Source organism: Amblyomma americanum, chromosome 10 (assembly GCF_052857255.1).
Source record: "Amblyomma americanum isolate KBUSLIRL-KWMA chromosome 10, ASM5285725v1, whole genome shotgun sequence".
Classification (NCBI taxonomy): Eukaryota; Metazoa; Arthropoda; class Arachnida; order Ixodida; family Ixodidae; genus Amblyomma; species Amblyomma americanum.
Window position 1 is genome coordinate 61,239,260 of NC_135506.1, and position 26,847 is coordinate 61,266,106.

Consider the following 26,847-nt stretch of genomic DNA (forward strand, 5'->3'; position numbering starts at 1 on the left):
ATGGTGCTAAAACATCCTTTAAAGACTACACATACATGAAGTCCAGTCCAGCCCTGATAGCGAGTCATGTTCTACTTGAAATTTACAAGCATATGTAAAAAGTTGCACCAGATGCAATGCTCCAATGACATTTTCATGAGAAATTTTTTTTTCACAATAAGTGTCAAGGAATAAGCCACAAGGAGAGAGACACTATTGTGGCATTATACAATTTTTGAAACGAGTAAGCATTTCATATGACATTTCATTAGAAAATGAATGCCCACTGACGTAATAAGTTTTAGATGCACCAAAAATATCAAATGGCCATATTTTAAATGCTTGTATTTGACCGTCCCTCAATATTTGCCCTTTTTGCTTTCATGCACTCCAACAAAACTTATTTTGCGGATCCTCAAACATGAATAAGAGAGCACTCCAGCACGTTAATGTAAACTTATGGTAAAGTTTCACTCCTGCCATAGTGTGGACCATTGGCCGCTAGAAGCCACTTGCAGGCAAGCAAGTTCATTGTGCGCAAAAAAGAGCCACGACATGTGAGCAATTGTTTATGGAGAACCTGAGTAAGTTTGTCAAGAAGGTCTACAAATAGCATATCCAACGTCTTGAAGACTTCAGCTCATTCCAACTGTTGAAAACTCTGTGCCTGCAAAAAAACGACACACACGAGAAGACAAAAGTGACATCAGTAATGGCCAAAAAACACTTTCCTTTAATATCTGTTTGAGAAGTTTGTTCACAAGAGGACTTGAAACTTATAACAGCAACATTAACTTTCATAGTTATTGTAAATGTGGAAACACTGATCAAAACATAATGTTTGACTTTTGAAAACCGATGCAATAAATGCTATAGCGTTTGTGGTAGCCACAACTCAATAAGAAAAGATTCAGGCTAAAAAAAAAAAAAACAAATCACGAGAACCGCTTCTAAGAGAAGTAGCATATCTTTACATACTATGTTAGCTGACCAACACAAAAGAACATGAGTAATGGCTGTACATTCAACAATATGGTTTTGTTGACAAAATCCCAGAAGAACAAATTGCAACACAACATAAATCATCCTTTGCCAAGGTAACTGCACTAGGTCAGTGTAATCATGTACTAGGAGCATGTTTACACATAAATGTGAACATATCATCCTGTTCACAGTGCAGTGTTATAGAGGTTGGCCCCAGCAAGTTTCATCAAGTTTTAAAGGAGGCTCTTCTGCAAATTAGATGGGAAAATTGTCATTAAAATTCATTCTTAGACAAGAAAGACAATTCTCCATCAAATAAATGCTAATCACGGTTATTCAACAAAGCTTTCAGTCATCTGATATCAGACAGCTATTCATTATGGAGTCAAAGTGCTACGCGCGACGCTTGCTGCAAGGTCGCCTGACGACCGGAAATAAGCCGTTTCCTCAAGCCAGCCTGGGTACACTAGAAGAACGTTCCCCCTTCTGACGGTCTCCAGGCGACGTGGCGGTGAGACGAGCAACAGCGTTTGGAGGCAGCACCATATGCACGTGGCGGCGGCAAGTGTACAGTGACGAGTCGTCACCGGAGCCTAAAGGGATTAGCACTGCTGTCACGCCATTCAGTAACCCCCGATGTGCCGGGCGGGGGCGCGGATCGGAACTTCATGTGTGAAGGCCGCTGGCTTGGATGTGCTACTCCCGGCTGGCGCAGTGCAGCGAGTTCAGTAAGGTCAACAACACCGACGTCCTTAGGTGGGTGCGACACGCAAAGGTTCGCTCCCGACCTTGGTGGAGACAGCAGCGGGGCCGGCGGTGATGATGGCAGCGACGGCAAGAGATCCTTCCAAGAATTGGAGGACCCGCACATGAGGCCCAGCTGTGCGATGGCGTCACCAGAGCGGCGAGAGTGTGTGTGTGTGTGTGATGGTGATTCGCGACGATCTCCCAGGGAAAGAGGGAACACTGCCGGGGGGGCGGGCGGTGCCGCCCCAGGGCTGAACCTCGGACCCGATTGGTGTTCATTGTTTTGTAACGTTATTTAATCATGTGCTTTGGAGCGACTAGAGGGATTCCGATGATGATGATGTAGAGAGACGAATTTCAACTTGTAACCCATAACCTGTCTGGGAAGCTTTTTCCAAGAGCCGACAGATAGAAAGGACTTATGAAGAAGAAATATAACTCAGAAGATAAGGTACTAAACAGGTACCTAATTATGAAATTTCTGCAATGACAACAACACTACGAGAGTGCTCTTTTAACTTCAAGCCAAGTGAGTAAAACAATGGAAGAGAAAAAATTCACAGGTACACCTAATTATCATATGTGTTGGTAATGCAATAGCGTAAGAAGCTGTTGATGCCTTTATCGGAGCGACATCACTTCTGGTGTGGTGATGTCACTTCTCTCCAGCCAATGGGTGAATTTCACGACCGACGACACATTCTTTGCCGAATTAAGCTTTCAGTGCTATGTATCGCATTCATACATTTGCAGAAATGCTAGTAGCAATGTGGATTTGGAGCAGCAGTGTGCAGCAGCAACCTCCACATATTAACCCAAGACTCACAAAGGTCATACAACGCAGTCAAAGCTCTCTGGTGTGTTGTATCTTGATTATTTGACATGCATGTACAAAACTGTGCAAAGCGAGTTTGCAGCTTTTTCGGAGAGTGGGGTCAACCTAGAGTGATTTCTTTGTTTCAGGCTAATTTTGCATTTTTGATCTCACAAATACCGTATAAGTGCCTGTAAGGACCGCACCCGTGTATGGGCCGCGCCCCGTTTTCCAGAAGAAAATATTAGAAAAAAATAATATCCATGTAAGGGCCGCACCAAAACTTTCCACAGGACCCAAGCGGTTACAGTAAAACCTCGTTGATACGTTTTATTTTTTAACTGCGGGAAAAACGTATTATCCGGGAAAACGTATGATCCAAACCGCCTGATTTTGAGAAATGTAACTGTTGAACGGGGTAAAAAGACATTTATTGACAACTTCACTTTATAAAAATGTCCATTGGCATTTCTCGGAATAAGAGCTGAACAGATCCCATTCCAGTGTTCGCTGAATTCAGTCCGCGTTCGCGCTGTCTTTAGCGCGGAAGGAAATTCGTAACGCGTACGGTCCGTCGACGACAGTGACGAAAGTAACCAAAATCTCTTCGTCATTTTTCAGATGCCTCGCCCCTTTACTTCCAGGTATTGTGGAAAAGCCACCGCGGCGGCTGATTGTCGCCGTGTTTCTGCTTTTTAAGCCGCGTTTCCCAGACCCGGCCCGTTCGTATATATGCGCATCGCTGTAGCTCGTAAGAAGCTTCGCCTCCTTTCCCTTACGCACCGCGAAGAAACCTCAGCGTTTCTCTTCTTCATACCGCGTCCCCGCAGAAACGGCCGTCGAGAATGCTAGCGCGCCGTTTTTATATTTTGCCCTTGATAATAATGCTTCACCTCGCGGCATCATGGTACTGCAGAGAAGCCGCCACAACGGGTGACTGCCGCAAAAACCATGTTGCGTGCCCTCTCGTTCGGCCCACTTGTATGTTTGCAGATGTGCGGTTGGTCAAAAAACGTATTATACGACCGCATTTTGTCGAAATTTTAAACGTAGTAGCCGGGAAATCGTGTTTTCCGGGAACGTATTAACCGGGAAAATATATAGTGCAACTCTATGGGGCTTTTTTTAATGTCCGCGATGTTGACCGTGTGAACCGGGAAATCGTATGAACCGGGGACGTATCAATGAGGTTTTACTGTACAGCCGTGGCCTCCGAGATCGGCTCCGGCTGCGAGCAACGGCCCTGTTGATCGCAGAGGCGACGCATGCGCACAGGAGCTTCCAGGTGCCACCCACGGATGGTGCCAGAGGCTGCGGCTCATTATCATCATTGTCAACTTTTTCCTCTGTCGCCGGCTTCTGCTATCCATATCAGCATCAGTATCACCAGGTCCAGTGTTTTGTCCTTTTGTGACTGTCAAAGGCACGGGAGTTGTGGTTCACCATAGTTGTGGCTTTCGCTTGCTGCTGCCGAGCGTTATAGTTTTAGCAGTTTTAGCACAATAGGCAAGCACCTTAATAGCTACATGGCTGGGAGTTTGCTGTCGAACACGGCAAGCATGCGGCGGGCAGGAAATTTGACGTGGCCGAAAAGTGCATCCGACGATGGTGGAACCAAAAGGATGCGTTGAGGAACACAAGCTGCAAAAAGCACGCTTTTCAAGGCAAGCCGTGCAAGTTTCCCAAACTGGAAGAAGAGCTGCTCAACGGCTACGCGTTGACAACGGACGTGCTACGCGACTTCTTGTGGGATTAGTGTGCACCAGAGCAACCAGAGAGCACAGCTAGGGTGGCTAGAACTTTTTAACACAGCACCAGCTCGGAGTCGCAAAACACCGCGAGTGGCAATCGAACATAGAATTAATGCCGCTAATTTCTTGATTGGTGTGTTTGTTCTTCAATTTTTTTTTTCGAAAATCGCATGTATGGGCCGCACCCCGAATATTGATCCTCAAATCTGGAAAAAAAAGTGCGGCCCTTACACACGTTTATACGGTAATCCGGTTTCATGCCATACAGTGAATGCAGTATATATTAAGTGAAACAGCGAGCACGGTAGCACATCATCCGCAATTTTTGGGCAGACATAATTTGATTCCAGAAGTACCATCAATTTTCTCTTTTTAAATTCCAAGCTTAATATGCGTACCTTCCAAATAGAAATTATTTCCACAATCCTTCGGGTGTTCACTTGACAAGTCGCAGCATTTCGATGTTGCTGCTCTCATAAATTATGACACCTTAAACGAAATTTTGCACATCCCAGCAGAGAAACAGCTACTAGTATTTTGCATTGGAAAACTAACAAATTGTAAAAAAAAATTGCCCTATTGCACTTTGCCTGTGAAAATGGCCGGTAGGCAGCAAAACCTGTGCCTCATTTTTCCAGTCTTTCCATGATTACAAAGCTCCATTTTTGGCGGGAGTAACCTCTTTGTCGTTTGACAATGGTAATGAGGACCAACTTCGATTTGTCCCGCGTGTTCCTTTAAACATGCTTGAGCACAGTCATATCCCAAATATGTAACTGCTTATCATTCCCCTAGTGCTTACACAAAACATGTTATATTTTCATGCCAAGAACATGGTTCGCAATAGAAACATCATGAAGTTAACAGCACAATCTAAGACACACACACAGAGAATGTTAACTTCATTGTGTTTCGCAGCCAACTACGCTTCCAAAACGTTTCATCTCAAAAAAAGCCACTCTTGAACAATTGCTCTTAATGACTGTGTCTACAGTTCACTGCAAACATATCGCATCACACGAGGCATGATCAGTTGTGGCGATAGCCTAGTGCTGTCATGCAGTAGCCAGCGAAGCTGACCTGTTCGTGGCGCCACGGGTTCGAATCCCAGTCACGGCAGTGGCTTGGCTTAGTTACACCGATGGCGGCGACGAGATTCAACCCATGAATGGGCGTTTAAGAGCTGAACTCTAAAACAGCTGCCACATTCCTGCGTTCATCATTGGCAACCTAAACCCAGTAGTTAAAAGTGAATGCTGCTATAAAGAAAAAAAAGTCTTTCTCACCCTTGCTTTCCAGATCCCTCATTTCCAGAATGTTGCTTTTCAGCTTGAGCTTGAGGATTTCACGGTACAGTTCATCCCTGCAATCAAGGGGACAGCCATGAAAGATGTGCCGCAAATTGGCAACACATCAACTGGACACCCTGAACTCATTTCTACAAGGAACTTGCATACAAACTTTCATGTCAATATGTTCCAATAGCCAGTGTTTTCTGACAAAAATGTATGGTGCCACTGATACGAAAGAAAAGGGGATGCAAATGTGTGAGCGTGCAATTTTCAGCCAGCATTCAATCGCTCTTTGCCTCCCTCCCAATTTGAGAGAACTGTTGTGAGAAGAATACATTTAATAAAATCTGCCGGATAAAAATTTGTCCACTCTCCTTGGGCCTTTGAAGACTGTCTGCTTTGAAAGCAGATGCTTGAAGCATAAAAAACTTGTCAATTTCCGGTTTGTCACGAGTTTGAAACACTGGGCATTTACGCCATTTTCTATCTGCCACAGGAAAGAAAATACAATGAAACAATTCTGCTGGAGAATTCTCACATCTCTCCCAAGACATAATGTGTGGCAGAGGTTGCTACAAGTCCAGCATGCTAAAGAATGCGTATTTTGCCATAAAATACTGTGATAGCTGCTGCACCAAGCATAAACTTGAACAAGAGTAAGAAGGAGGAAAGCTAAATCCGCTGACCAATTGCCCGCCCTATAATGTAAAAAATTTGTTCAGAAGAAATCCCACTCTCTAAATCGCTTCTTCCACCACACCATTCCTTTCTCTTTATTCTACTGTGACCTTTCTTCCTCACATGGGGGGCTTGTATGATCCTTGCCAAGGCAACTGAAATTACTCGGATGAAGACAATTCCTTCTGTCGGATCACAGGTCAGTGGACTCAGGCTTCCCCTAAGCTCCTCGTGTTGAAGTCTGTGCTTCAAGAAGCATCTTCCTCAGTTTCTTTTGCCATGAGCTGCTGCGCGAGTGACTGTGACAATGTAGGCCCAGGCTTCATGTTCATTGCAGAAAGTGATAAGTTGCTCAACATACCGTATTTACACAATTGGAAGTCATACTATTTTTCAAAATTTGAAAATCTAAAACAGGAGGTCGACTTAATATCAAAACCAAAGCATCGCACCATAAATAAAGGCGAGAGAAACGAGATATCAGGCATGCTAGAGCGTGGTTGCATTTTTGCTGCGTGGCTCCATCGCATCACTCTTGGTGCTCGCCTTGAGCAGTTGCTATGTCAACACGCAGAACCAGCATCCCCACCCCGCGCGAGGCGACCGATGGTGGCTGTCGATAAGCAGCAAACCGGCACCAGCCCAATCCCCACACTTGGCCGCAGACTGCATCTGCTGATAAGCAACGGCAGTCCGATAACGCATTCGCGTTCTACTCTTAATAGGCGTCGTCCAAATTTTTTTGTTGTTTACTTGCAACCGCACACTCAAGGGAGCGACGATAGTTGATGGAAGGGCCGCTGTTCCAATCACGGCGGCACCACCACTCAGAACCGCAGCGGCGCCGGGGAGTGTCGATAGCCGACGGAACAGCCGACGCCGCTCACACAAAGTTTCTCTGGCTGTGACGCATTTGACTACTGCTGGCCGTGCTTCACAAGTTTTGAATGTAGTGCTTCGTCATTCGTCGTTTGTGCTCAGGGTCCGGTAAGCGACCGGCACTCGGTCACGGCTACATTAAAGATGGCTGTCATTCTTTGCGCTGAAGAAACGAACTGCGCGCTGGGCGCAAGTTTGATGTTCGCAACGGGCGATACAGGCATGGCAGCTGCAGCGAGGCAAAATTTTCAGCTGTTCCATGCGATATCGTGATGTGGTTGTTTGCGAAGTGCGAGAATTCGCTGCACAGCGATGTTAGAATGACGAGCTGTGGGACAGCAGCAGTGATCACGATGGCAGCGTTAGTGAGGACGATGGCGCAAGTGTGGATGAGTAGTCCAGTGACTAATACATTTTCGTTTTGGAATGTGCCCACGGGCACTCCCGCGCGCGGCAGCTGATAGCGGCTGGCAATAAGCGGAGGCCGCAGGATAGTGCTATCGTGTTATATTATTAAAAGCCAAGCGTAAACAATCTCAGTTTTTTTTTTTTCCAGAAATGTGATGTGGGTGCATCGACTTACACTCGTGTAAATATGGTAGTTAGCAGAAATTTGCTGATTGCAGTGGGGGCAGTGGTAAAAGCTTAAGAAAGTCTGAGCTTATTCTCTGCAAGAGTAGAAAAGAACAAGTCGAATAAACGACAAGAGACTGTCCAAAAATATCCCACCGCTCAGTAACAGGCAGAATATGATAGCACTGCTTTGGCTAGATGGACTCTTGTTGCTAGATATGCAATCTGCATCTCTGTCTAAGCAAGAACAACTGTCTGCATGATATTCATTCCAAAGGAAGGCCTCTGAGTTGGTTTTCCACACAGCTCTGACTATGTAGTTGCACAAAATCAACTTAATGCCCATAGTTGTTTATTCACAGGCATGAATCACTCTCTCAAATTTCAGTGACAGCAAAAAAAGATTTTACACTGGCTTTAAATGTGGGCCCATTGGCTGGCATAATGTACAGGTCTTATTTTTCTTTTAATTCCTTCATAATTTAGGCATTAAAGTGTTAATATTGTTCACTGGAAATGGCACCATTTCAATGTAACATTTCCATATTCACCACACACTACACCTGGATACAGTGAGGTCTGCATTATGCACTGCACACACTTTAAAAAGGAACAGCAGTTTCAGTAATTGCAGCAACACAAACGTAACCATTCTAACTCAGGCACCACCAGAACAACGGACTTTTTACAGGGCAAATAATAAGTTTGCAATCGTACCCATAGCATCAAAAGGCATAACTTCCCATCATTGCTCACAAATGATATCAGTCTTTTCATGAATCACTGAAAGCAAAGCTGTTGCACACAAAATCTCTGAATAACCAATGTAGCAGCTTGAGAAGCCAGGAGGTCAGCTACTTTTATGCCTTGCAGGCCCAAGCAGTCACTTCGGATGCACTGCCTGCTAAATTGGTTGTTCACCTTCAGCAGTGGTAGTGCGCGCAGACAGAAGACAGTGCAGTTAATACATTCCGTGCATTACGTTCACCCTTAAAACTTGTGTCTAGTATCCAAGGCTGCTTTATCACATGAGTGTGAGGGCTACAATTCTGCGCACTGTGGTGACAGACTGTGCCAAGTTTTACACTGAATATGAAAAAATGTGCTGACTTGATGAACTTTCATAGGGTGCAAAAAACTTCTTGCCACCGAATGCAAAGTGCAAGATTCAGCCACTTGACATGGCGTCATATGCACGCTCAAGTTCTCCTAGCAGTGACGAGTCATCCAGGGCATGTTGACAGCAATTGACCCATCAGATGCCAAAGTCCTGAGTTGGATCTATTTGTTCGCCACAGTGGAAATGATTAAGGCCGTACTGATCGAATTAAATGTGGAGTGCATCAAGACTTGCTTCCGTAAGTGGTGTTTATTGGGCCAGAAGCAAGGGAGGAGGCGGTGGAACACATACGTTACCACACGCATGTGGGTTTGTAGCAACATGTCATTGGTGTAAAGCTGGCTGGGCCTGATTTTGCCATAGATAACGTCAATGGTGCAAATGATGCAAATGGTGCAAACATTGCAGAGCCATGTAATGATGAAGCCATTGTATACAGGGTACAAGCACTCTCCAATTTACCTGAATTTGATCAAGATGATGACAAGGAGGTTAATCAACCATGAGTTGCTGTGAACATTTTATATGCAATTAGATATATAGTAAAAGCTCGTTAATTTGAACTCGAAGCGGACTGGAAGATTGTTCGAATTAAGCGAAGTTCGAATTATCGAATGGGCGCCAGAATGAGCGGTCATAGTGCCCCGCCGCTTGGGCAGAATCCGAAGCAGTCATATCTAGACTCGTTATTGCGAGCTAGGCGCTACTACACGTTTGTGGCTGGCTATTCTGAGAATTAAATTCATGTGGTCGTAATGGCAAATGGAATAAATTTTTCGACCAGTTATGCGCCAGAAACAAGTACTGGAATGCATTCGCGAGAGGAACGAGCTGAAGTGCTGGAATACAAGATGCTTTTTATGCTTGAAAACATGTTTATTTACGAGGAAGGGTTGTCAAAATAAAAAGTAATCAGTGATGTGCATTTGCTTGCGCTTCTTCTCCCAAGACTCCATCAGCATCATTTGCAGCTTGCCCAAAAGCTTCAGCGCAACATCAGTTTTCACTGGCAGGGCAGTAGCATGCTGCAACATAGAGTGCTGAGGGTACTTCACATGCACTTGGCGGTGGCATAAGCTTGTCATCACAGTCGGACTCATCACTGTCGGCTCTGCTCACCACACATGAGCCCTGTGGCATCTGCTGACAGCATGTAGCCTCAATTAAATCGGCACCACTCAAGGGCTCCAACGTCTCCACACTGCTGTCCACGTAGCTCGCGGCACCAACAAGAAGCGTGACGATGGCGGCCCAGCCGCCATACTGCATTGTGTCCACCACGTGATCGTGACCCAGTGACCACGGCACAACGAAATCCTGTAAAGGCTTGCGCCGAAGCATTGGCGGCTCGGGCGAGTGCTCCAGCAGCGAAAACCTGCTTTGGCATGCACCGCAGCACGAGCTCCGCCAGCCTCGTGCGCTCGGCTTTTTTTTCTTTTCCATTGTTTTACATCTCTATTAAATTTGCAGCGCGTTGTACTCATTACGGGCCAGCTTCTATCCATGAGGAGCAGTGTCAGCCAGGGCCTCGCAGTTCAAATTAACCGTAGCGGATGCCGACTTGTTCGAATTATCAGGAGTTTTCCCCCAGTGAAATACACAGGGCTATGCCAGGACCCGGGCGTCAGTTCGAATTAACCGTAAGTTCGAATTAACCGAGTTTGAATTAACGAGCTTTTACTGTATATAACTATCCTCACGGGCAGCTCATGGGCAGTGGGGTCTTCGGCGAAGAGCACATGACCATGGCTGAGAGCTTGGAAAATGTCATGAGAGGGTCTGAGATGAAGAAGGGCAGGCATTTTTAAAAATTAAATGGTACTTTTTTTTTTAATTCTGGCTTCTAGCTTTAAAATTTATTACAAACATGCACGTCTACATGTTTAATAACTTCCCGGACAATCAAAATTGTTAAAGGGTCCTAAGCTATTTGTACAAAACAAGAATACAGGAAGTCCACTTGCTATGAACTTTGGATATACTACAATGAACACAAATCATGCAACTGTCACATTCACTATAAGTGGGCTCAACTGTAGTGTAATAATATATACAGTAATCCCTCGTTGAAACAAAATCGCTTTACATGAAATATCGCTTTATTTGAAATTTCTTCCAGTCCCGACCCAAACGCATGCATTTTAAGCCGCATTACTCGAAGCGCAAAAAGAGTTTAACCCGCTTAAGTGAAGTGGCGAGCGGAAGCATTGCCGCTGCAGCGACGACCCTTTTGCGCATGCAGTGTCAAATTAATACCGCCGACGAATTAGTCTCATGCAGGCACAGAACAGGCCACAAATGAACCAAACCTACGACCAATGGCCTGCCTAAGTAACAGGTACCAAGCGAGTGCCAAGTGCCCCCAGCTGTTCACAGCAGAGAGAACGGAGGCTGTCAAATTCCATGGTGCAGCACGCTCGAACTGGTTGCAATCGCATCGCTACTGACCCCCATGATAGAAACCACACGAAAATAAAGTTTTCGTGACGCTTTGTGGTGCCAGAAGACCGTGGTTTTTTGGTTGCTGAAAAGTGGCCAGATGACCGTGGGCAGACGTGTGCTGTAGCATTCCATGGGGTGCGCTCGATGAGCAAAATTTTACCACTCTAAAAAGCAGTTCTGGCACTGAAACGTGGCAAAAAGCACAAAAAAAGTTTCCCTCCGATTATGAGCCTCTCCACACTTGAGAGTCGCGAGTGAGCTGAGCTTTCAGCAACGACGCCGACCACGGACGCGCCGGGCAACGAACTGAGCTGCTCCCTGGCTGCCGTAGTCGCCTAACCATTTTACATCGGCCAAAGCAGAACAAATTCTCGAAAGCACACGAACAATGTCCTTCCAGAGAGCTTTCATTTCAAACGAGAAGGTGACCTGCAGGTCGTGCTTGGAAGTGTGAACAACGGTGTTGTCGAGCTGCTGCCTGGTCACATGCCCTTTGCCACATTCGACGCGAGGAGTTTTAACAAATCGGGAACACAACTTTGGGGAAGCCGGTCTATAAATTTGCTTGCTGCTAGCCATAATCAGCTTGCATCGCAATAAAACATCACCCCTAGCTTCGTTGCACTTTTGAATGTGCAAATTGACCGATAACTTGCCGAAACACGAAAAATCCGAGCATTTCCATCGGCGAGTCAGGCTGTCAACATGGCGGGTCAACGTAACCGCGGCGTTTCCCCCGGCGATTTTCTCAAGCTGGTCATGCTCGATGCGTGCCATCCAACTAGACAAATGGTCTAAATGCGTGGTACGGTCATTGAATTTTGTTTCTAGACATTTGTCAACAGTGCGGATGCGACGCTGTACAAACACCAACACTCGAACCGTACAATTAGCAAAAAGTGGCCGAGAACAGTGCACCGAAAAGCTCTTGTTTTGCAAACTTCACAGCTGCACACCTTGGGAAAAAATTGCTCAGCAATCATGCAAAGCCCCTGCTGCAAAAACATTCAATTTTCATAATTGCGCTGTGTACCCACAATGAGCGGCTAATCATTTTTTGAGCACAACACATACAACCTCAGACTCGAGCCACGGCTTTTGCGGCATTTTCCAGCGTGATACTCTTGTAGTCTTGCGTGACCCCCCCCCCCCCCCGTAAAAGCGACCACTACCTTCAACATACCCCAAAATACCCTCACAAAGACGGCCACTGCCTTCGTGATTCGAAATACCCCGAAGGTTGAATGCATGGCCGGCGACCGCGGCATCATGCAATGCTTGGTCAGATAAGAGCAGGGGTTGCACGCGCCCGGTAAGCACTTGAGACAGCCAAAGCTCACAGCCTTTTTTGCACCTGAATAAAGTTTTGCTTTACTGAATACATTGTATTTTGACTTCCTCGCAGTTGCGGCGCAATTAAAGCTCGACTGCTTTAGATTTTCTCGGGTGGTCGCTTATATCGAATTACCGCTTCTAACGAATTTTCTTGCCATCCCACTGACTTCGTTATAACGAGATTACTAAATATAAAAGAAAAAAAAATGGCAGCACAGTTTTGTAACACAGAGTACAGGCGAAACAAAAAATATGCTTTTGACCCCAAACACGATAGTGTAAGAGGAAAAGAACACTTGCCGGTGATTGGGATCCTTGATACCCATCTTTTCCAGGCTCACATCATTCAGCCGTACTAGTGATCGACCTGCGAAGTCAAGAACACCAAAAACCTGTCACATTACACTTCATGCCAACCACAGGTCACACTGACAATGTGTGCATAATTTTCTGCTAGCAGCCCTCAATTCTTTCAATACAGGCAGCATGCGTTGGCACTGTACAGTGGAATCTAGATGATCTGATCAATAGCTGACATGAATTTCGGCTCTAATACATAGTATTTATACAATTCACTGGCCAGGGAAGTGTGTACAACGTACAGTACTGTCCGTGTTCTGAACACTCTCCTGTGCCCCTACCGGTGATATGAATGCAAAAGACATAATGCACCTGTACAGACTGCACATTGCTGATGCCCCAATTTCCATCTGCACAGTATGTACACAGTATGTTTTTCAGCCCATGAAATGGCTATAAACAGGGTACGGGACTTTTGCTTCGTCTTATCTTGCATATAACAAAATGGATAGACGATAAATTTGGGCTGTTTTTTATTTCACTGGATGATTCAGTAGCTTCAAGGCCTAACGAGCACCGGTTGTAGAAATTGCCCTCTTCATTCAAACCGGATGGCGCCACTATCACTGGAGTTATCTCGTCTATGTATGTTGAACGATGTAACATAAGGCATAATGTCCCCCAAAATACGTGCGTTTACTGCATGCAAACGTGCATTTAATATTCTAGAACTCTCTATTAGCTGTTGAAGCGTCCTGCATCATGATCGCGTATAATGTCTGCCAGCGTGAAACCATTCATGTGCACTGATGGTAGGTCGCCAGTGACGCGCTGCTACACCGACACGTTTGACATGCCATGGGTGGTTTTTCGGTGTCCCTTACAGTTCTCTATAGCCGCGGTGGTGTCTCTGCTTTGAGCTCGCAAGTTAGCTTGCAAGTTAGTTTTCGGGTGTCAGTGTGGGCATGCCTGCGCTTCGTACCATGGCGAACTTATGAAAACTTCGTCTGCGAAGTCTCCCAACACATCTATGACGAGAAACACAGCAAGAAAATTTTTTTCAAGAAAATTTTTTTCTTGGAATTCTCGAAGTGCCTGCATAAAAGGAATTAAAAATGTAAATTACCGTCTGCACAAACGTCCGATAACAGGGCCAACTTTTGTTCAGTGATGTTGCAGACGGCAATTCGTCATGGAGTCTTGGTTCAGCACGGCACGGAGCGCGCGTTGTGCAGTGATTGAGTGCGTGCCACAAATTTTCCTCTCCGTTCTCTTTTACCCTCAACATAAATATAAAATGTCGTGTTGTGCGCACAAGCTAGCTGCCTTTTATTTACCATAGGCGACCGACGGCTGTTGTGGCCACCTTCTGTCACTGAAAAGGCATGCGTATTGCGTACAATAGTTTCTTCTTTAAGTACACCTCCGGCCATTACAGTGCAGGAAAGAGTATCTGAACTATTGTTTCTATTTGTCGAAGTCCATTGGGCAAATAAAGCAGCTTTCATATTACCCCTTCACAGTGGAATCCAATGAGCAACTAAACTTGTGGCAGAATGTTTCTTCTCTCGCATTGGTCTCATTCCATTTGTCAGCAAAGAGCAAAAGCGCCGCTGGACGTTGCCCTGCGGCAACTGTAACGCAATGACATCCTGCAACCGCTCACAGTCACAACCGAACCGTCATCCGGTTCCGGTGCTTTGACTAATCAGGTGCGGCCGCTGTGGCAGATTATGACACTTTTTATTATGACACAAACTCGGAATACGGTGCCTGCAATGACATGAGAACCATGATCGAAAGAAGCTAAAGGCAGGTGTGAAGACGACACCAACAGAAGACTGAAAGCAAAAGGTATTAAGTACACTGCCATCTATGGAAAGAAAGAAAACAACACCAACGAACTCAGAGGTTTAGTCAGTTAGAACAGAAATAGCTAGGCAAGACAGGAGCTGTAACATTTTACAGCTCTCAGCTCCTACCAGCCCCATCACTAGCTGAAACTGCTACTAGAATCTTTCGTTAAAACTTACTGCTCCACTGGTACTAAATATACTCAAACGACCACTCCCTTGGGGCAGAGATAGCCCAAGCTCACTCCTGGCAGAAGGCAGAACGGTCGAAGCAACATGTCTCTATTTTGCAGGAAAGCTAAACCGAGGGCAATGCAAACCAGAAAGGTGACAGCCTTTCTTGATCCATATATATATAAATACTTCAAGGTAGGCTGGATGAGCCATGAGTGAGACCCTGTTTGTGACCAGAGACAGCACGTCACCTGCAGCTGAGCTGCGATGCAGTTACTGAATGCTGTTCTGCTCGTGGCAGCCGAGAGCACTAGATAGTAGCCTCTTTTATTTTTCTGGGCTGGCCTGCCGTAGCATGCCACAAGACTCCAGCATCCACCTGCTGGCCAAGAAGAGTGTTATCCAGAGGGTGTAAGCCTAAAGTTACAAATGAAGAGGGTGGAGGCACTTCGTAAAAATTTTGCATCTTTCGTATCATCACTGAAGTAGCTCTGGTGGACATTGGAGCAACCACACTTAAGAGGCAGGAAGGAAGTAAAGGGTACTGCTAATATTATGCTGTCTTACAAAACTGTTACACCTCTCTCTTTAACGTGATAGCGTTAAGTGCCCCGTTCCCAAGAAAACCTGGTGTCGGCATTGTGAGCAAAAAAACATGAGCACGGCTCTGACAGGTGGCCCCAGACAGCAACCTAAGAAGCAGGTGAGTCCCCTAGGTCATGTGACCTTGCAGAATTATCACAACCTACTCACCAGATAGCACGCAAACTGCCCACCTTGGCAGACGGCAGTTAAATTAATGGTTGGTCGCTCGGAAACAGCAACCTGGGCCACACAAAGCCCACCGCTGGAAGCACACCTGCCATAGCATGGAAGTGGTGCATCGCTTAAAGGGACTATGCAATAAATTAATTGAGATTACGCAAAGCAGATGATTTTCCTGGCTACCGGAAGTGTGCCCGTGACATCGTGGCTGCCGTGGCTCCAGCAAATGAGAGCGTGTGGTGGCCTGCCGACGTCATGGGTATAGTGACATACCCATGACGTCTTTCTCCATGATTTCAGTTTCAGAATCGGTCACTATGACCACACCAATCGGCCCATGAATTTTAATAATAATTGGTTTTTGGGGAAAGGAAATGGCGCAGTATCTGTCTCATATATCGTTGGACACCTGAACCACCTAAGGGAAGGGATAAGGAAGGGAATGAAAGAAGAAAGCAAGAAGGAGGTGCCGTAGTGGAGGGCTCCATAATTTCGACCACCTGGGGATTTTTAACTTGCACTGACATCCCACAGCACACGGGCGCCTTAGCGTTTTTCCTCCATAAAAAACACGGTTCTATAAAAATTCATAATAAATTGCCGACTCAGTTCCGAATAGTTATACTTGGTGTGAATGTTTCTTAGCATCATTTCTAAGCATTGAAAACATTTACAAGCGACTTTTAATTCATTGCATAGTCCCTTTAACCCCTGCACCACTGCGCCAGGAGGGGCATGAGGACGCCCAGGGATCTATGAATGTAAACTAGAAAATTACCTTCAGCATATATGGGAGAGGATTTAACCCCCTAAGCTATCTTGTCCTACACTTAAGGCGGAGCTTAAGCGTCCCCTCCAATTTTTTTATAATAAAGGGTGTATTATGCTGAGTCAAGCTGGTGGTGCTGCACTAGAAACTGTAAGAATGGGCCCCCACTCGACTTGGCCAATGACTCAGCAAGTTTCAGCAAACACCATATAATTTCTTTGAGTAAGCAAAGAAAGAGAGAGGTAATGTGAGTTATGAGACTGTAAATTACTCCAAGTTCAATAATTCGGTCTTGCCAGCTCGATGCTCTCTTTACAATGATAACTGTATAGCGAACTCTCTCGGTGGTAAATAGTGCAGCTGACGCACTACAACATGTCATAGTCAAGTCACAGTCAAAAGCCCTGCGTTCACCTGTTGGCCAATCAAAATGTAATTGAGGTATGCTTGGCCATCCAGGCCTTCGAGTGGGTGTCTGCGTGCAGAGACAATACAGTTAAACCATTACTTTTTTGTTCCAGAGATAGATGAGAAGTTTGCGAGCTTTATATTTTTTTAGTACGACTCGTAAAGCATGCATCCCTGTAGTTTCATCTTATTATGCGGCACTTCACCTCAACTGATCTCTTCCTCACTGGCCTCAGCGACTCACCTCGACAAGGTGGCTCAGCCCTGTTTTACAGAAGACAACCTTTAGGGTCTTGATTTGACTGTCATTCTCTCACCTTTACCTTAAACTACAGTACCGTAAACGTACCTGTTATTTCATGATCAAGGAAGAGCGTTGAGTACGAGGTGTAGTGGTTGATGCAGCACCGCTTCATCCACTTCATGACATGGACAGTCTCCCAAAAAAAGACGGGCAGGGGCCGAGCTCGCTTCCGCTGGGCCTCTTTCTCCTTGTCAGCTGTCGCCGGCGAGGGTGGCGCCGCTGCAGAAAAGCAAGAAAAGTCAGAATTATTCAAAAGTGACACCGCATGAACCGACGCTGCACATTTACTATGATCAACAAATGCGCACAGATTCTTAGGATGGTGCACTTGGGCTGCAGGGATTACAGAGGTAGTGAATCAAAACTTTTGAGATTCGGCTCTCTTCTAATGAGCAGTTGCTGACCCAGTAATGATGAAATAAAACCCTAACTGCTGCATTGCAGCATGTACAATTAACCTGTCAACATACATTACGCCCTGTTTCGGTATCAAAGGGAATGTTACCAGCTTCCAGGAAAATATGGCCTGCTGATGGCATTGGTGCTCATCCCTGGCTGCAAATGCTCAGTCCAGCTTTTGATTGAACGTCAAGTTCACACATGTTGAACTTCATGTTATGAATATGCGCACCAGTGTAAACTAAATTTGATGATAATGTTGAATTTTACTGGCATATGCGCAACTTTGCCCAATGAGCACCATGGCACAAGGTATCTTTAGTCACACAAGGTGAGGTCAGAGACCCATTTACCATGCATTTCACCCTAGAGTTTCCGAGCGCCTCACAGGAGAAAGTTTGAACCTACTGTATCACCAACAGGTACCTGACGGCACTGGGGAATTACCCCCACACCACCCACATGACAGGCAGTTGCTCAAACCACTAGGCCACCACTGCAGTGTAAACTGTAAACTTACAGATGGTAATTGTAAAGTACTCTTCCCTTTAATTTGATGTGCATGTGACTATGGCTTTACTGAAAGCAAAAACATGCTTGCTCTTTCGTAACTGCCCATCACCAGTGTGCGCAAAAGGGAGTGAAAGACACAGAACTGAATGAAAGAAAAACAGATTTCATAGAAATTTAGATGAAAATTTTTTCCCAGGTGGACATACGATTTTTATGCCGGTAGCCAGTGAAGATGCTGCCATAGTCAGCGCTCTGCATGAAAGGATTCACTTTTTTTTGCAGATTGTAAGCTCAAACATCACGTTGTTTATCACTGAGAGAACAGAAAAAAGGAAGCAACCAATCTTGATAGCAAAATAGAGGATTCCTGTAAGGTCTGAGAAACTAAAAGCAATCAACCCTGCAAAAGCAAAGAGCTGCTATGTTTAGATTTTGCATGCGATCAAACAGACGCCAGAAAGCTCCTAAACCGTAGCTAGAATTGCCTTATGTCAGAAGTTCCACTGTTGTCTGCAAACCTTTTGAGAGCTGAAAAACATGTTCTTAAACACCAGACAATTCTTGCACTAACGCATGCACTACTTCTACTGCTTTCCCGTTCTGGAACGAAATAAGTGCAGATTAAGTTGTTCACAAAAAAATGTTCTTTTGAGCTCTTTCACTGCTCACTTCGCTACAAAATACAAATAAAGGATAGCAAACTAAACAACGACGGCTAATAGCGAACAGATATGTAGGAACAAACAGTGCTATGGCGTTCTTGTTCAGTGTAATAACTTTTCCCTGTGCTATACGCAGTTTAGGGACCGTGAGGGTAACCATGCTGCATCAGTGTCTCACACTACAAATAAGCGAGTGGAAGCGAGCGCCATTAAGCCACAGCGCTAATGTGCTCCATGAGAACAGTCAGTCATCGCACGTATTCGTGCCATATACGTGCCGTCCAGTTTGCGCTCGAAGTCGCTGGTTCAAACACACGCCAATATCTTGAAGCAGTGGGCTCAAGTGCCACAACAAAGCGATTGATGTAGAAAAGCACGATACGCGTAAATATTCGCAAAATGAAATTTCTTCTCTAATATATGGCTGAAAGCGGAATCGCTCTTCTAAGAGAACTCGCGACGATTTAGTTTGTATCCATAAGTAACAGCTTTTTAGCTGGTCATGTTTACAAGCAGAAAACTAAACCAGGAAAACGTCGCAATGCAGCGATAATCAACTCTACAAAACGGAGCCTCGAAAAGTTTCGTGGCATCAGCTAACGAGTCAGCTGTCAACTGTCAACGTACAAAAAGTTAATCGCCAGCCGTTTTCCCTAGTTCAGCGGTATACAGTGTGAACATAGCACTGAAAAACAATTCCATTTATGCGCAGTTTCCTTTATCATCGTTCGTGAAGAACGTGAAACTGTTCGCGAACAAATGGCACCGGATGCTTACTCGGCTCGGCCTGCCGATGTTTCGCCATGGCTCCCTCCCGGCGAAGCTACTCGAACATAGGGGCTTTTCTGAAAAAAAAAAAAGACATAGCAGCTATCAGCGATAAACAGATTGCGCACACTCTTCCATGTACGGTATTACACCTGCACTTAACAAACCGGAGTACAAACCAAAGAACTTCTCTGATCAGGTGCGAGAGCGTCTGCCGATCGCGACGGCACAGCATGTAAACAAAAGGAGCCGCAAGCTATTGCGACGGAAGGTAGGTCAACGTTATTTCGACGCATTTGGCGCCATTTTTGAAAAACGTAAAGTTGATTTAGAGTCGTGGTTAGTGAACTCCTGCTTCACTGAGCGCATTATGGAAACCATATTTATGTCCTTACAGTGCTATCCTTCAAGGGAAGGGCTAGCCTGTACAGTAAAGTGTCAGCGATCAGAGAGCTGTAATGAAAGGATGGAATAAGGATGCCCAGTCTGGCATTCGAAAGCGCCTGGAGCAGAATGGCAAAATTATTCAGAGGCCTCAAAGCTTGTCAGTTCTTTTTATAAGGCACAAAAACCAACTACAACAGTCCGGAACAATGTGCAAGCAGTTGCGCGCGGCCTAATCAATTGAGGTAAGTCCGGTTGTGTCTCGCGTCACAAACAAAATGATAACAGTGCAAAGACTCCCGGCAATATATGTAATGCACAGCGCATTACAAACACTTTTGACAAACGACCTTTATACATGTATACTTGTTTGCATTTTATTAGTGCGCGCGTTTTTTCTCTGTGTGTGTGCGCGTGTGTGCGTGCGTGCGTGCGTGCGTGCGTGCGTGCGCGCGCGTTCACACAGGCACGCGCACGAAAGTTACTAAACTCGTTGTTTCGCATTCCGTTTTGTTCTTTCCTGACAGTTCAACTTAAAAACAAAAGGGGGCGAGGAACAAAATAAGAAAAGAACTGCCATCACCAATTCAATGTTCATAGCAAGTTCTTTTCTAAGCCACAATACCGTTATCACTAATTTCAATTCAGTTTTAAATTATTACACCTAATATACCGGCCTTTTTGAACGGTGGAATGTATCCCAACTCTCCTCAGTTCTACAAACAGACATTCGCAGTGTAGTGTATGGCGGCAGCCCATGATGTCTTTGTGAAGCGGTCTATAGCTATAGCTTTTGAACACACATGGAAGTTCAAAATCTGACTTTCCGAATTAACAACAACAAAAAAAAAAACATACGAGCTGTTACAAAGGTTGTTTTCGGACGCAGGCTACGCAGCCAGACGGATTAAAATTCAGAGGTTAATCGCATTCTGTCGTCAATCCATTATTACCTAAAATCAATTGATAAAAATTTTAGCCAGGACATCTAGTGTTTTTATTGGAAACATCGAGGTGGTCGCAATTTTGCTCAACTCTATTTGGCAGAATTCTCCTGGTACATGCGTGACAGATTCGCCTTCAAAGTTTCAACTCAATCCGAGAAATTGCGCATTCAAGGCGGTAGTGATCGATGGGAAAATCGCTCTAACGTGACGGAGCTATTCCGATGAACGTTTCAATTCGTTAGCCTAAAGTGAAAGAGAAACCGTTATCAGTTAGGCCTATCTCGCTATTGGGTGACAAGTCGTGTACCTTTTTTTTTTTAAGGCCGGGAAATGCCGTTTAGGACATCCTGTTTATACAGCATCGAGCTGTCGCTATAGGCAATGGCGATCCAACTGCCTCTGTATTTAAAGATTCACAAGAAGCCTGCAGAAACGTAAGCGAAAACGGCATACCTTCGATACCAGCGAACATCTTAAACGACCACAAGGGTCTGTCTGTCTGTCTGTCTGTCTGTCTGTCTGTCTGTCTGTCTGTCTGTCTGTCTGTCTGTCTGTCTGTCTGTCTGTCTGTCTGTCTGTCTGTCTGTCTGTCTGTCTGTCTGTCTGTCTGTCTGTCTGTCTGTCTGTCTGTCTGTCTGTCTGTCTGTCTGTCTGTCTGTCTGTCTGTCTGTCTGTCTGTCTGTCTGTCTGTCTGTCTGTCTGTCTGTCTGTCTGTCTGTCTGTGTCTGTCTGTCTGTCTGTCTGTCTGTCTGTCTGTCTGTCTGTCTGTCTGTCTGTCTGTCTGTCTGTCTGTCTGTCTGTCTGTCTGTCTGTCTGTCTGTCTGTCTGTCTGTTGTTGCCAGGAAGAAAGAAAAGGAAAATGCACAGGCCTGCTCACTGGCTCAAGCCGAGCCACAATCGCTACCACGTGCAGATAGTAGGAGAGTTGAAAGATGGGATAGAAAGACAGGATAGTAAAGACGCGCGGTATAAAGACCAAGGCCGATCCCGGAGGCAGTGCAATACCGGGCCAACCGGTGGCCGGAGTGAAGCATCCTTCAAACTCTCCGCCACATTTCCAAAAATAAGTCCAACTTGGACCCGTAACAGATACTCTACGGGGTCCGGACATTCGCCCTTCCTAACCACAAGGGCAGACAGTGCGAAATCATCAAGATCTTAGTCCATATATGCATACGACTGGAAGAGAAACAGCAAACTCACTGGCCAGAACAACGCGTTGTCCGTTCGAAACAATATCTCACTGCAAATTCGTCTTAATTCCCCCACAGAACCCTCACCACAGAACTAGACAACTTTAACAAGCACAAACAAGAGTCTTACGCACACTACGCAGGAGCCGCAAAATGTATGCTTCAGCGAGAAGCCAACCCCCAAATTGTAACTTTTGCAATGAGCTGCCCATCTCCTCACACACATTTTTATGGGATTGTCCAGAATTAGAAGAGTTAATTACCTCAAGAATCAGAAATCTCTCCTTGTCCTCAGACCTTTTTTGGCTGACTGGCGACAACTTTGGCAGGCCAACTATAATTTTCGGCACACATAAAACAAGGGCCACAACTACACCATGATTAAAAATGTACGGGTGAAAGACCTCATGGCAGCGATTTTCAAACAGCTTTTTTTCTATCGTAGTGCTTATGTACTGCTGGGGAAAAAATAGCGCTGCGACAATACAGGACCGGCGCTGACTATACCAACCGAAGCAACACCTCGAACCTAGCCTTGCAGCACAGGGAATGTCGTCGTAACCTCAGCAAACCGTGCCTTTCTCTTCTTAAAGAAGCTAACTGTCGTGCGCACACATAAAGGTAAATTATTAAGGGAGATCAGTGAAGCATTTCATATCCATAAAAAACCGCGGCACTCGCGGTCCCCTTCTGTACTTGTTCATGCCTGCGAACTGATGTACATATCTCGATTCACACGATTGAAATGTCAATGTTTCCGCTGGTGTGGCATGTGCACTCCTGGTCGCTAAAAAAGAAGGGTATTTTTGGCGTAAATCTTTCCAATAAAACTCCATAATTGATCATCAGCTCCGGTCCTGTCTAATTCGTTCTCCCTTGTAACAGCACTATGCTTTTTTTTTTGCCAGAACGTACCAACCGCCAGCTCAACCCTCTATTTTACTATTTTACTTCTGCTGTTTTTTATTATTGTAGCAGCCCACTTGTGTTGGTTACGGCTAGCTGCTACTCGGACATACATTGTTTACAGCCTGACAAAACTGAGCCTATTCCTGCGTATAGTGAAACTGTTACGTCTCCTTTTTCACTGTTTTTTGTTTTATTTCAGCCGTCCTGCGCGGCGTTTCTGCACACGTTTCGCGACGTAATCAATTGTATGTGTTCATTTTTTGTATTTATATCGTTTTGTTTTTTCCGACGAAAGCTCCAACCGAGCCCGACGACAGTGGAGGAGCATCCAACGTGCACGAAAGCCGAACATGATATCTGCCAAGTATGCGCGGGGCAGCGGTGCGGACAAGAATAAAATGAACAGCGCGGGAGAGAGAGAGAGAGAGAGAGAGAGAAAGAGAGAGAGAGAGAAGAGGATCGGGTGAAGCCAACGTTGGTGAATCGCGCTTAGATGACAAGAGGGCAGCATGCCACAGCAGCTAGAGGCAAAGCGAAAGGAGACAGGAGAGACAAGTGTCCCGATGATAACGGGGAGGGCCAGCTGTTTACTGCCTCTCTGTCGCATATCGCTCTTTCAGCCAAGTTTAGAGGGGCCCCTCAAGAGGCGGTTGTTGTCCCTCTCTCACTCTAATCCCTCTTTCTCACCTCCCACTATCAGCCAGAGTGTCACGCACGGGAGGTTGAGACAGTCACGGGCCTGACGCCAGGCTCTGCGCACGCATCCGTTTGCGTACGCACGTGGCGCAGCGGCGCCTTCCTGGAGGCCAGCCCAGAAGACGAGGAGTGCGCGCGTTGACGCCGGCCCCTTCGAGTCAGGTTCGTGATTACGTTTTCTGCATGTCAACTGCGCAGAAACAGTGGCCTGATGCAGCGCGTGTTGTGCCGATGTTTCATTCAGATGCTTTCCTGAGTGAGCGGTATTATGTAATCTCGCTGAGCTATATATGTATATTAAAGGCGCAGTCACTGAAAAGGCGGAAAGTACACGCAGTTCGCAGCACGCCTAAAGTTTTTTTCTTTTTTTTTTTGAAACTTTGCTTCCCATAGGGTTTAAAAGTAAACATTTCGACAGAACTGCTATTCGGATTGGGTTTGATAGCAAACTGCGAGACATATATCTTCAAGCGTAACTTTTTAAATTTAAGATCCCGACATTTTGGAGCCGGCTCGGCACTTTCTTCAGGTGTTGGCTTGAGTGTTTACGTTCATGATGAGGAGGAAATATCTTAGGAGTGCGGCGGTGTGAAGGGTGCGAGAGGGGTGGGGTGGGGGCAGCGGCGGAGCTAAGTCTCTGCGCATGCGCAGGAGGGAGGTTGCCCCTCTTGCGGTTGACATCTGGAGTGGTTTGGGCGGGTCAAGATTCGAGCAGGAGACTTTTCAAGTAATCGGTTTCGGTTCCGAGGGCGGACGTTTCTTCTAAATTTCTTCGGAATGCTCGTCCACCGGGTTACGTTCTCTTGCGAAGTTGCACACGCCGTTGTCGAGCCCGTATTCTTTATTTTAGGCTTTCAGTTTCGGCAATGTAGCCTAGCTGCGTCGCAGCCGGTGCGAGAAATTTTGTATACTCTTTCCAGAATTCGTCCAGCATTCAGGGACAAAATTTTTTTAATATTGATATATTGTAAGGTACTGTTATGGAAATATTGAAGGTAACGGTCCATACTTCCATTGCTTGCATCAAACAGTTAAGAATGTAATAAAAAAATTAATGAAGAACGTTTTTGACGATAGCAAAAACGTTAATAGCAAATAAATGCACACCTGCTAACGGGAGATCAGCGGATATATTGATCGTTATAGTGAAATCTTACAATAGATAAAAAAAATTGCGCTTATAAACTGTTTCTCCTTGAAAAATCCTTTTGTCCAGAATTGTGAGGCATAAGTTTCGGTCGCCGGTGTTTATGAAGAGATAGGGAAAGCGCCACCGGGAATTTTAAATTAGAAAAGTTTTGGTTGGAGATGTCTCGCAGTGTGGGTACACGGCAACTAGGAGAAAAGATAACATTCCACATTGCACAACCGCGGCTGGCCTCTGTGCCCCATCCCTCATTGTAAATACAGCTGGAACGGGTATGTCCTGTGTGTGCTACGTTGGGTTGTCAAAGGTAGCGTTACATGACGTGAGAAACGAAGTCCTCGTTGTGTGAACAATTCACGAGCGGTCGCAGCGCGTACTCACGGAGGAGCTGTTATAAACCAAGAAGAAAAAAAAAGTATTAAATGTACAAACTGTTCCACCTTCCAAAAACGCCGCTTCAGCTGGAGGTGCCTCCCAGAGGTGCCTCCCCAGGTGCCTCCAGTTGTTTCTCTGGAACTTCGAATTGTTTTTTTTTCTTTTCCACTCGTTCCATCCGACGAAAGGGGTGCAGATATCGCTACTGGAACGCCTCTGAAAGTAACTAGCTTTCCAGTAAGGGTTCCCTGGGCGTCGCCATATTGGTCTCTGGGCTGTTGTGTGAGCAGTGGAAGCGGCAGCAGAGCCGGTTTCCAACAGTCCAGAGAGGAGGCGTTTAGACGTCTTCCTCTCCCATGGCTCGCACGTGACGTCACGTCAGCGGGTTCGTTTCTGTAGACGGGAACAAAGAAGAAACGAAAACTGCGAGGTGCTGTGGATTCATCATGTTTGAAACAGCGCAAGGACGGGACACAATAAGGAGACACCACGCGTGCTGACTATCAACTGGTTTTATTCTGACAAGCCCAGGAACATATATAGGTTCGACAAGCTAGGAACAACAAAATAATTCCAAAAGATGTAGAACGAGACACGACAGAGGGAACGGCACGTGCCCAACTCGATTACTAGCAGAATTTCGAAGGGGAAGGCACAAAGAGCAACAAAACAAGTGTAAACAAGCAACAACAAAAATCCATAACAGTGATAAGAAAGCTAAGATATAGCGACAGTGCACGCGTCAGTAACCAGATGACGACGTAATGGGCAACCACAAATGAGCAAAACAAGCGTAAACAAGTAATAATAAAAGTAAAGAACTAAAGGTAAATAAATAAAAAATCATAACAGCGAAAAGGTGCGCTCACAACCGTCTGTCACCCTGTTTCCCAAGAAAATCGCATTTCTATAGATCATTGAATTTCTTGCGCATGCCCTGCAGCTAGGTTTTAGCTGCCTTTTCGCTGTTATGATTGTTTTCAGCAGCGCAAGGGAGAAAGGACGAGACAAATGCACAGACGCGGCGTTGACTTACACTCACAAAGTCGGACAGCCGCAAAAACCGGACTTGCCCAGTGCCGCAGTGATACTAAAGTTGACGCTTCTGACGAAGGATCGCTTAGTGTTGAACTTGACGCTGGTTAGAGCGTACGAGCTTTGAGTCGAACTCTACTTGGGAGTGAAACACCAACCATCTTTGCAGGCTGAGTGTTCGAAACTGGGTTTGCCCCCGAAAGGGCGCAGCGGGGTTTGCGGAGCCTCCTCCAAGCGCACGCCCCTGAAGAAGCTGGGCGCCGGGCCGGGGGTGACTTGCACCCATTTTTACCGGTGGGTGTTCGGCGGTGGGTTCCGAACCAACCACCTCCTGCACCCGAAGCAGACGCCCGGACCGCTGACTGTTTGTTGTAAGTCAGCGCCACGTCTGTGCACTTGCCTCGTCCTTTGTCCCGTGCGCTGCTGAAAAACAGTGTCACATCCACTTGCCCAAGCTTCTATACAGTATATTCGCTGCTATGATGTTTTATTTATTTTTTGGGTCGTTACTTGTTTACACTTGTTTTGTTGCTCTTCGTGGCATCCCCTTAGAGAGCCTGTTAGCAGTCGAGCTGGACACGTTCCCTGTGTCATACCACGCTGTGCACCTTTTGGAATTATCTTTTGTCACTAGCATGTAAAACCTACACGT

General features: G+C 45.7%; 2 protein-coding genes across 4 annotated transcripts in view; one reads left to right on the forward strand and one right to left on the reverse strand.

Moving 5' to 3' along the window:
* Positions 1 to 535: 535 nt before the first annotated feature.
* Positions 536 to 19,772, reverse strand: ave (sterile alpha motif domain-containing protein aveugle). 2 transcript variants are annotated; one of them, XR_013309178.1, is made up of 6 exons: positions 19,689 to 19,772; positions 19,519 to 19,586; positions 17,213 to 17,386; positions 12,895 to 12,961; positions 3,721 to 5,638; positions 536 to 2,840 (listed from the first exon to the last, which is right to left on the reverse strand). XR_013309178.1 is itself a non-coding variant. In XM_077639967.1 (6 exons), exons 2-6 carry the CDS (start codon positions 19,544 to 19,546, stop codon positions 615 to 617), a joined length of 378 nt encoding a protein of 125 aa, XP_077496093.1. In that variant the 5' UTR covers positions 19,547 to 19,586; positions 19,689 to 19,772; the 3' UTR covers positions 536 to 614. The 2 variants fall into 2 exon arrangements, 1 of the variants encoding a protein (XP_077496093.1); XM_077639967.1 differs by having other exon boundaries at positions 536 to 646; positions 5,562 to 5,638.
* Positions 19,773 to 23,657: 3,885 nt separating this feature from the next.
* The window catches only part of LOC144106364 (D-amino-acid oxidase-like), a 35,306-nt gene continuing 32,116 nt past the window's right edge, over positions 23,658 to 26,847 (forward strand). For both annotated transcript variants that reach the window (XM_077639146.1, XM_077639145.1), the window contains exon 1: positions 23,658 to 23,800. The gene's annotated coding sequence lies outside the window, so the exon portion shown is untranslated. The remainder of the gene's footprint in view (positions 23,801 to 26,847) is intronic.